Raw genomic sequence first — 11,444 nt, 5'->3', positions numbered from 1 at the left:
CAGCAGCATCCCTCCGCGCGGGCGCTGGTGGCAGGCGCGCGCGCCGCCACGCCCCTTCAAACCTGAAGCCTGTCAGACACATTTACTGGAAAAAGCTTTTTTCCGACGCTCCGGTAGTTTGAACTCACCAGCGGTTCAGGCTACACTGTCATCGCGCGCGGACGCCGTGAAGTCCCGTCTCCTCGTCGCAGGTCGACGCTCGTGCCCGGAGCCGTGATTAGACGCGGTTCTGCAGCCGGATGGAGGCGTCTTTTTCGGCGTTAGCCACATAATACAGATGTGGTCTGCAAACGCGACGGCTGTTATTGTCCAACATCGCCATTTCACTCGCAGACTGGCCCTTACGTCATCCGGTGGGTGGGACTCGGGTTGACAGGCAGACGAGCTGTGGAGGCGTGCGAGCCATTGGTCCAGAACCAGGAGTGGGCGTGGCCGTAATACTGGGGTGCCCGTAACCGTCGACGTCAGTGATGTCACGAGCATATATATTTTTTAACTGTTTATTATTAAATCAAATAATTAATTTTAAATGAAATAAAACAAATAAAAAATATATAAAAAATAACAATAAAAATAAAAAAATTAAAAGATATTTAGGAAAAATATTTATTCATTTTTATACATTCATGTTGAATGTGTAATTTATTGTATATTATTATCAGTAATGTTTCTCTGTCACCACTATGAGACATTTATTAGATCATCACCAATGACAGTATTTGAGAACTGGACTGAGCGAGTGTGACGTCACTCATAGGAAATGACTTGTTTCCAGTTCCAACAAAATAAAATCAGACATTTTCACTAAGCTGTGATTGGTCCAGTTTGGTCTAAGTCTACATTCATTTGTCAACCACTCTCTCCAATCAGGAGTGAGCATGTTAGAAGGCCACACCCCTTCCACTGAAAGCTATAGTCAGGAGTAGATAAAATCGATTAATCGATTTGAAACGATTTAAACTTAACAGATCAATAATCAGTTCGTAAAAATATAGATCGGTTTAGCACATGAAGCTAAAGTCTGCTAGCTTGATGCTAACGTTTAATGGACTTTCTCATAGGATGGCTAATGCTAACGCTTGGTCAACCTAAATTTTTCCAAACTATTTCAAGGAAATATTTTTAAAGCAACCATTAGTGGTCAAAAAGCACGGTTTTCTACTCATACGTTCTTCTACTGAAATAAGGTGTAACGCTATAGCGCGATCGCCACCTAGTGGCCAAACTGAAACACCAGGAGAGGCTGAACGATGTTTACAACATTTTTGTTATAACTTCTGCTTTAGAGAATCCATGTAAGACCGTATGATATTAACAATCTCATTATTTCACAGATACATTTTATAGCATGTGAACTGGATTCGATTAGTATAAATGTGTTCAAAATATATAGTAGATTATTAATGCATTTCTAAACAAATGTATCTAAATTAGTAAACTGTGTAAACACAAAATTTAACTGAATTGAAAGGATCAAAGGAATAGAAAAAAAATCTGTATCAAATCGATCCAGGCTCTTCAGAATTGAATTAAATAGTTTCTGGAAATTATTATCGATTATTATCGTTTATTATCGTTTATCTGGACCTCAGAACAGCTCAAGAACAACTGGAGCTGAACAGATAAATCACTCTTTCATTTGCTCTGATGGAGGAGTCTGTGGTCATCGTCCGGAGAGCAATACTTGGACTTTACCGTCGCTGTAATTTGGTAGGAAGTGAAGGACTCAGAGCTTAGGAGGAAAACTAAACAGTCACAGCAGTCCCTTTCTGCTTCAACATGACTGAGCATCACCGCCCACACTGACAAGGATGAGTCTGTTTGGAAGAACTCGATTGGCCTGAACCAACGTCCTTGTTTTTTGGTTTTCTGCAGGCGGAAATCATCTGACCGTCGATAGCTGATGGCGATCAGCTGACTTCATGGTGCTGGACAGCTGGAGTGTTTACAAAGAGCTTCTTTAATTTGTAACAATAAAAAAATTGAGCTCAAAGATTCACAAAAGCAAATGTTTTCTTCAGCCGATGTGATTAAAAAATGTTTCGATAATTCATTATTTTAAATGGTTCTTTCATTTTCTTGTTAATTTTAGTTACTAAAACAAGGGATTACTCTCTGCTGTCATTATTATTCCACTACTAGAAATATACAGAATTACATGAGGGCATTTTAACATTTTTTATTTTTATTCTTTAGTCAGTTTCTTTGTTTGTTTTTATCTATTGTGTCTTGTGACTTTTTATTGCCTTAAGCTAATGTTTAATTAAGTTAGTGTAAAAATTAACTGAGAGTCGGAGAAACTAACTTAATCAATATAATATTTATGATTGATTTGGCGTATACTTCTACAGCCTCTTCTGTAACTTCATTAAGGTTATAGTCAGACTGGAAAAGTCCGTTGGTCCAAACTGAGTCCGTCCAGATCGAGTCCTCAAATTATTCATTTTCACTGATCTAAAAACATTTTCTGTCACCAGAAGATCAGCTCTGATTTCATCCAAACAGACCCTGATAAAACACTGACTAGTTAGGAATATAAAAGACCATCAAATACTTATTTGATTCCAATGAAGTGAACAAAATAATGAAGCTCAGAGATGTGAGTTCATCCAGCATCAGCGTCAGTTTCTGAACTGCATCTCCCATAATGCAATGGGTTAAAGTGACAGCAATAAAATAAAATGATTTATTCACCCAAAAATAAAGAAACATTTATTGTTAAAGTTACATTTTGTATTAAGGATAAATAAAAAATAATAAAACTTCAAAATGTTCACTTTTTGTGTCGTTACAATTGAACATAAACATGAATTAAATGTTTTTTGTGTGTATAAAACAAGCATGTTGTGGTCATATAATTGTTCAAAAATTACACTTGCTCTGGCACAAACATTAAAAAAAATACTCTTTGGAAAGAATATATTATTGTTTATTTTTCGTGAGGTCACTTAAAATTGATATTATTACAGTTATTAATAAATTAATAAAGGGAAAAAAAGCACATTTTGAAATAATTTAGTTGAAAACTATCACAACTTTTATTACAACATTTAGGAAAAACAGCTGCAACTTCCAGCTTGAATTATTACAAAATATTAGATTGTGGATGGACTCCACCTCCATACAGACAATACAGTTTCTCCTGTTTTACATAATTGGATGCTGGTTTGCCGCAGAATTTTTGTCAAGGACAAAGTGTTTGGCTCTAAAAATGTTTGGTGATTACGATATTACTCGTTCCAAATAAAAGAACAAACTGTTGTCTGTACTGTTGTGTGGTTGTGTTTCTCTGTGAGGTGAGGGGATCTCCTCAACCAATCGCTGGTCCAGTGATCATCAGTCTAACAAAGTCTGTATTTGCTGTGAAACTGCTGCTCTTTCTCCACTCCTCTGAACATGATTAGGATGTTCTGACGTCTGGAAACCTCAGACTGTGTGAGACCAAGCGGGCCTCATGAGGGCAGCACACCAACACAAATGATTAGTTCAGCACTGAAATGTAGGGAAATTCCAGTTGTTCTGTCTGTTGGTCCCAACATGAGTCATTGAATTAAAACGTATTAATGTCACAGTGAAGCTAGAACTGCATGAAGACAAAGCTTAAATATTTTGACATTTATACACCAGATGATTTAGTTTCTTTGTTTCAGAACATTAAAAAAATGAAGATCAATGGCCAGGTTGACCAAAGTTAACTCCTCCCACTTCATGCAACAACCTGCCCAAATGGCTGATTGAGCAGGACAACGTAAAAGGCAAGTCATGTTGAGTCAAAATCAAAAAGATGTAAAAAGTTATCCCTCTTCCATAGATGTCATGCATTAAAAAAAATACTGAAAAGATTTTTCAGCTTTTTGCTGAATAAAGTCACTAAGCAATTTATTTTAAATTCTGAATATTGTCCTGAACGAGTTTAACGTTTTGATACCAAACTTGCGTAATTTGCAGAAATTGCACAAAAAATTTGAAGAATTTCATGAAAAACATTGCAAAAATTGTGTAAAAGTTTAAAGGGTAACCAAACAGGGAAGTTGGAGGATAACTCCGCCCACAGCTGAAATTTAAAAATCCAGTCAAAGGGGCGGGGCTTGAGGGCAGGACTGTTATCATTACTGGAGATGCAGATCATGATGTAGGACCAATCACAAAATTCAATAGTAATACCATGATTCAACCTATAGGTGGCAGAACACAAGACAATATTGGACTATATTTTCAAGAATTAAACATGTTTATTTTAATTTGTCAAAAATTTGACAATGACCAACAGACAGCACTTTTAAAGTCACATTTATATAGCAGCCAAAAAAAAGTTGATTTAGGGTTTGGTTACTCTTTAAATTGCGTAAAATTGATCATATAAGAGTTTTGTGAAAAAAAAAAAATCGTAAAAATTGCGAAAAATGTGTGAATACCAAAAGTACACGCATGAATGTGCTGAATGTTTTGATAACAATATTGCATAGGTTTAAAGTCCACAAAAAGTTTGAAAAAGTTTTGTGAAAAAAAATCATAAAAAATGCAAAAAATGTTAAATTGCGTAAAAAGTGTAAATACCAAAAGTACAAGCATGAATGTGCTGAATATGCAGAATGTTTTGATACCAATTTTGCATAGGTTTCAAACAGCAAAAAAAAAAAAAATTCAGAAGAATTTTGTGAATTAAAATAAACAAATAAAAATCTCACAAAATGTTAAAATTGCGTAAAATTTATGAATTACAAAACTACAACCATGAATATGCCAAATATTTGAATGTTTTGATAACAATATTGCATAGGTTTCAAAATCCACAAAGAGTTTGAAGAATTTAGTGAAAAAAAATCATAAAAATTATGTAAAATGTATGAATTCCAAAAGTACAAGCATGAATGTCCTTGATGTGAACGCTAACCAAGCATTCACACATTTTCTCTTATTTTAGTTGGGTAAACAACAAAAACCACAAATGATACTCAAAAAAAGGCACGCCACGAGGACTTGACGGTTGACGGGAACAGAAGTTTAAAGTCATGGTTCAAAGGGAAGTTGTGGTGCTGCCTTCCTGCTGCTCAAAAAAACCTCCAAACTGTACTGTACACATACCAAACCTCTTTACAAAACATATTAAGGTTATTTAAAGTTATTTTTCATTAAAATTATATAAAATAAATGATATAAATGTTCTGACATGCACGTTTGGGACTTTAGCAGGAAGAGCATTGAGGAAAAACGACTGCATGATGACAAAAATCCTGCAAATTGTTCAAAGAAAAGGTCAAATTGAGAATTTAAATTCACGAAAACAACATTAAAAAGTTGTGTTCTAACTCACTTAAATTTAAAATATACAAAGATTTATCCTTTTTTAATGATTTTTAAAAAATTATACTGTAAATAAAGGTTTGTTATGTGTTAAGAAACATTTACAGGACTGTTTTAGTATCTTTTTGGGTTTTTTCTTACACAAAGTACATGGTAGTAAACCACCCGCAGGCGTTCACCCAAATAATCCGACGATCAGCTTACACAACTTTTGTTTGCATTCATTTGTTTGTGGCCTGCTGCCGTGTCACATGACTGAGTGGCTGGTCTTACATCACCTGCTGTCTCAATAAAAGCGAATGCAGTGGAAGCAAAGTTCGGCAGAGACATTTACTTCACAAACCCTCAAACAATCACAGCAGAAGGTACACTGGTCCTCATCTACACACCGTTTTTAAATTACTACATATATTAAAGTCAATCCATGATCATTCATATAAATGTGTTTCTTTAGCAAAACTATTTACAGCATGTATTTACAGTAAGAACCGATCAAATCTATCAAACTCTTTCTTCTTAAACTAGAGTGCACCTTTATTGACTAAAGGCACTTTAATGTTATATTAGCAGATTGCACAACAAAAGCAAAACCTCGCCTGCTGTGCAAACAAAGCAGAAGGAGTGATCGACACTTTTATTTCACTTCAGAAAAAGAACTGTACTATTTGACCCCTAGAAATGTTGAGCTGCATTCACACCAAATTTGTCAAATTTACTGTCCTGAAATGTCCTTGACGCCCCAGCTGTGTGTGGGCGGAGCAACCGCCAACGTTTTTCTGGACTTCATTGGAAAACATGAACGATGTTGAGCGAGTAGCTTGGGTTTATATGTTTTGGAGAGTTCTACAGAGGCGCCGGAAAGCACGTGGCCATGTCGGGGTTCACCAGATCAATGGCTGAGGTTCAAATTTGAACACTTTCTGTCCCAGGAAAAAAAAACAAAAAACTGGAGGGTCTTTTTGTTATCGTCTTGATATCATAAGCCCATGAAGTTGAAGTGCCTGCTACAACAGCATCCGCAGAGGGTCTCCTTCTGCTGGGCAGCCAACTGTCTGTGGGCCAGCACAGCTAGCCCCATGACCCAAGGGCTAGAATGGTGAGCTCCAAGGGCCCAGGGGCCATCATGACGAGCTCCACAGCCCAGGGGCCATCATGACGAGCTCCTTGACCCAGGGGCCACCACAGTGAGCTCCACAGGCCCAGGGGCCACCACAGTGAGTTCCACAGGCCCAGGGGCCATAATGATGAGCTCCACAGCCCAGGGGCCATCATGACGAGCTCCTTGACCCAGGGGCCACCACAGTGAGCTCCAAGGGCCCAGGGGCCATCATGACGAGCTCCACAGCCCAGGGGCCATCATGACGAACTCCACGGCTCAGGGGCCATCATGACGAGCTCCTTGGCCCAGGGGCCACCACAGTGAGCTCCACAGGCCCAGGGGCCAGAACGGCAAGCTCCATGGCCCTGGGGTAAGCACGGTGAGCTACACGGGGCCAGGGGCCAGCATGGCGAGCTACAAGGGCCAGGGGACTGCATGGTGAGCTCCACGGGCCATGGGCCAGTATGAAAAGCTCCATGACCCAGGGGACAGCATGACGAGCTCCATGGTCCAGCATGGCGAGCTCCACGGCCCATCATGGCGAACTCCACGACACAGGGGAAAGGATGGCGAGCTCCATGACCCAGGGGACAGCATGACGAGCTCCATGGTCCAGCATGGCGAGCTCTACGACCCAGGGGCCAGCATGGCGAGCTCCACGGCCCATCATGTCGAGCTCCACGACACAGGGGAAAGGATGGCGAGCTCCATGACCCAGCATGGTGAACCCTACGACCCATAGCCCAGCATGGCGAGCTCCAGGAGCCGGCAGAGCTAATCTCTACTGGCTCCTGGGCCATGGAGCTTGCTACGCTGTCGGCTGGCTGGCGAAGCTGGCAGAATTGCTCCAGCTCCGTAGGCTCTACAATAGGCTGGTGACCTGTCCAGGGTGTATTGCCCAACGGTAACCAGATGGTTTCTGGCAACCCCGCTAGCCCATCGACTTAAGAAAATGGATGGAAGTTTAGCATGAAAACCCTTGCATCAAGAAGCCATTTTGGAATTCTTTTGTCTACCCGCTGATCGAGTCACTGAAAACGTCACGTGTCCAAAGCCGAGTCCCTGATCGGCGCGTCAATCTGGCCATATCGCGCCACAAGACCTCAGATCGTGTCTATACGTTGACTTAATATGAAAACTCAACTTCGCTGCCGTGTGAATCGATTCTGATGTGAATGCAGCTTTAGGAAGAAAACACTGAGAAGTGACTAAATTATGATGATGAAAATCAACTCATTTGGGACAAAACAGGTTTTGAAATCAGTTAAAAAGCAGCTTTAGCAAAGCACTTATAAATAAAAGGAGTTACACGTTTTGGCAACCAAACTGCTCCGGTATCGTTTGTTCTTTAAGTCTCATCCAGGAGCTTCCGGAGGTTTCTCTGAATCTGGGATGGAAAAAGACAGACAGATAACTGATGGTTAGCACATTTCATAAATGGATTTTTGAGACTGTTTAAGCAAACATTTTTTTAGGAAACACCAGAAGTAACTGGAAAATGTTCCTAATTAAATTCATACGCTTCAGAAAAACGAAAAGATTTCAGGACAAAACGACGTCCTGAGGTGAGACTGGAAAGTTCAAACAAATGGAAAACATAAAGGATCATAAAGAGGCATAGTCCACATCAAACTTCATAATAGAAGATAAACAAAGCCACCTCTCCACTTTGACGCACGGAACGCCGACACCTAATTTCCACCACGACGTGTTTACGTATAAATCTTTCCGTTGTAAAACATGGCGATATCGGAAACTTCTGCTTTTGTTCCATCAAACCTGATCAGAAGGAAATCTGCTGCAGGATTTATAAAAGCAGAAAACACAGATCTGAACTTTTGCTGTTTTCAAACTTCACAGTATGAGGGTTCACATACTTTTTAGCAATGGTTTTCTGTGACTTTCATTGAATTTCCAAAACTAAAAACAAACACATTTCAGAATATTGGAGTCAGTGCTGCTAAATCAAGACACATACTGATATTAGTGCTGGTATGTGATTCATTTTTGTGAGATTAATGAATCATGATCTGTTTTAATTTATCTATTTTTAATTGAACCAACGATTTGTTGGGAAATGCCTCACTTTAGGATATTTTCATTGAAATTTGTGATATTAAGGCACAGAAAAAGATCAAAATGCTAAATACTTTATGACATTTGTATTATTATGTTAGACTTCCAACCTTTACTGTTATAGCTAATAAAGAAAAAAGTTATAACAAAATCTAGAAAAAATTGTTGTGATAACTATATAGTGAAAGTAGGAAAAAACACTGCGAAAATAAAAAAAAAAACAGCATAATATATACACATACTATATATAAAATTAGAAAAAATGTATACATAGTGAGTATAAAATAGAAAACATAGCAAAATTTAGAAAAAAATATAGTAAAAGTAAAAAAATATATATAGAGAAAAAAATTACTAACATAGTGAAAAAAATGCATATATTGAAAATTATATATATATATATATATATATATATATATATATATATATATATATAAAGTAAAATTTAGAAAAACCTTCCAGTGAAATTTTGAAAATTTACAGTAGGAATTAGAAAAAAATTCTAGAAAACAGCAAAATGTAGAAAAAATAAAACTGAAAATTAAAAAAAAATTTATATATAAAAAATTAGAAAAAATAAGTGGAAAAAATGCATATATATAGTAAAAATTGGAAAAACATTACAGTAAAATTTTGAAAATTATAGTGAAAACTAGAAAAAATTGTAGAAAAGAACTGTAAGAAAAATGGCAAAAATTTGAAAAAAACTCTGGGAAGTTCAATTTTAATATTTGATTCCCATCACAGCTTTCTTCCAGAGATTGACCACTTTATTAAATAGGTGTAAAAATCTAATTTAACCAAACATTTGAACTTGTTCAGGAACATGGAACACAGTTTACTTGCAAGTGAACTCTGGTGCAGTTCAGTTCAGTGTGAATGCACTGCAGATGAGAACAGCAGAAGCAAATTAAGTAAATCACTGCTGTGCACTGCCATTGGTAAAAATAAATAAATGGATGAATAATTAAATTTTGCTCAAAGTGTAAGAATATTTTTTAGTATTTTTTTTTCGGGGACATTTTTTTTTTTCTTTTTAAATTTATTTTTACAAAGTCACATAAGTTAGTTGTGTTAAAGGATTTATCTTTTCCTAAATCCACCAACAAACCTTGTCTAGCTTGAAAAGGTTGGTCGAGAGCTCCCCATAGATCTCAGCGTTTACTTCATCTTGGGACTTTTGACTCCCCGGATTTCTGCAACAACAGTGATCTTAGAATGTGAACTAAATATTGTCAAATCTACCGAAAGACTGAAGGAAACTGGTCTTTACTCGCTGTGAATGTGATGGTCCATGGACAGCAGAGAGTTCAGACGCTGTTCCAGAGCCACGATCTTGAACCCCATATAACAGGAGGACAGGAACAGAACACTGACTCTGTCACAAAAACATGCAAATGCTCCGCACAGATTAGAATCAATAACATTTTCGAAGGATGCAAATCCTGTTGAACGCATCTCTGTTCTCATACTCAAATGAGCTGGGACTCACAGAAACAGGTAGATGACGAGCAGGACGTGAAAGGATTTAGTCTGGGAGGGTTTTCCTTTGGGACCGGATCCGAGTGCAGAGCCTGGGGAAAACGAGCTCGTTTTTGGTGTGTTCACGGACCCGTAAAGACACGGACGTACCGTTTTTGAGGGAGGCGGCTCCGTGTTTTGGGCTCGGCGTCTGGAGGTGGATATCTGCGTGAACTGAAACCTCTCCGCTCAGAAACGGCTCAGGAAGAACTGTGAAGTCTGGACAAACAAAAGGCGACAAACTGAAACCGATTTCCAGAGAGCAGAGAGCCTGAGCAAATATTAACACAATCACAAGAAACTTTGCAAATAAAACGAAAGGCATTTGCATGTAAGACTCCAAAAAAAAAAAAAAAAAAATTATTTATCTTTTAAAAGATATTTGTTCCAGAAAATATGCTGAGCGAGGCCATAATCTCCCTGCAACACCCCATTCTGACAGTTGCAGCTGTACACGACTAGATCCATGAACGTCTTTGTTTTCTTCGTCCAATATTAATACGTATATTGCTCGAAAGTTTTTTGTACCAGTAATGCTAAATTCACACTTGACGCAGAAGCGCCGCGGAGCGGAGTGCACGCGGCGTCCGCTCTCTCCTGCAGTTTACACCAGACGCTTATTTTTCCGCGACAGTTGACCTGTGCTTCTGCTAGGGGCTTTTTTTCAGTTTTTGCCTTCATGGGTAAATTAATAACCTTAAAATGTTACCCCATGTTTCTGCTAAGAAGAACTGTTCTCTGCCTCTCTCTTGTTTTTTACACCCATCCCCCGCTCCAGGGACCGCCCACTACGCTTATCTGTGGGTTTTTTTGTGTCTGTGCTTCCGTGTGTTGTGATTATATGTTTAATTTAATCTCTACATTCTGTTTAGATACAAAAACATGATTGCATTTGTTAATCACGGAGATTTACTGTGAAAAAAATGTTATATTTTGAAAATAAACCAGATTTTCTCATGTATCTTGAAGTAACTTCCTCCCAGAATCAACCCAGATCACTCCCAGCTCGCACACAAAATAGACCCGACGCTGAAACAATCTGCAGCACGGCGCGAGCCTTCCGCGGAGGACCGCACCATAGGTTAACAAGGGCGCCAAATGAAAGCGGCCTCTGTTCCGCGCCGCTTAGCTATGTTTCTGTGTCCACTGTGAACCAGGCGTAATGTTAGGTCGGAGGTGTAAACAGAGAGCTCTCAGGAATGGAGAGCAGATGGGGGCGGGGCTACTATAAGGGATCGACCGATATCAATATTGGCATTGGCGCAGATATTGGCTATTTTGGCATCTATTGGTATCGGCCCGCCCACTGCATTGTTAACCATGATGAACATATACACAAATACATACATAAATATACATATACTTACAAGTATATATATATATATACACAAATACATACATATATATATGTATGTATTTGTGTATATATATATATATATATATA

The 11,444-nt window shown here is 38.4% G+C and overlaps 2 protein-coding genes and 1 long non-coding RNA gene across 4 annotated transcripts in view; 1 reads left to right on the top strand and 2 right to left on the bottom strand.

Moving 5' to 3' along the window:
- LOC112163300 (TNF receptor-associated factor 2) overlaps positions 1-411 on the bottom strand; it is a 17,278-nt gene extending 16,867 nt beyond the window's left edge. The window contains exon 1 of the mRNA XM_024299629.2: positions 129-411. The gene's annotated coding sequence lies outside the window, so the exon portion shown is untranslated. The remainder of the gene's footprint in view (positions 1-128) is intronic.
- The window catches only part of LOC112163301, a 14,869-nt gene extending 12,240 nt beyond the window's left edge, over positions 1-2,629 (top strand). Inside the window, exon 4 of the long non-coding RNA XR_002922259.2 lies at positions 1,876-2,629. This is a non-coding gene — a long non-coding RNA (uncharacterized LOC112163301). The remainder of the gene's footprint in view (positions 1-1,875) is intronic.
- A 2,986-nt stretch (positions 2,630-5,615) lies between these two features.
- The window catches only part of LOC112163496 (GRAM domain-containing protein 2B), a 13,832-nt gene continuing 8,003 nt past the window's right edge, over positions 5,616-11,444 (bottom strand). Inside the window, exons 10-14 of one of the 2 annotated variants that reach the window (XR_002922288.2) lie at positions 10,112-10,219; positions 9,972-10,053; positions 9,753-9,814; positions 9,591-9,675; positions 5,616-7,790 (exon numbers count right to left, since the gene is read on the bottom strand). Coding sequence is in view for 1 of the 2 variants with exons in the window: in XM_024299922.2 (XP_024155690.1) it covers positions 7,752-7,790; positions 9,591-9,675; positions 9,753-9,857; positions 9,972-10,053; positions 10,112-10,219 (419 nt within the window). In the remaining variant the exon portion in view is untranslated. Of the gene's footprint in view, positions 7,791-9,590; positions 9,676-9,752; positions 9,858-9,971; positions 10,054-10,111; positions 10,220-11,444 lie in introns of both variants that reach the window. The other variant, XM_024299922.2, reaches the window with a different exon arrangement.

The sequence above is a fragment of the Oryzias melastigma genome, linkage group LG12 (assembly GCF_002922805.2).
Source record: "Oryzias melastigma strain HK-1 linkage group LG12, ASM292280v2, whole genome shotgun sequence".
NCBI classification, from domain to species: domain Eukaryota; kingdom Metazoa; phylum Chordata; class Actinopteri; order Beloniformes; family Adrianichthyidae; genus Oryzias; species Oryzias melastigma.
This window is presented reverse-complemented; position numbering and strand designations above follow the sequence as displayed.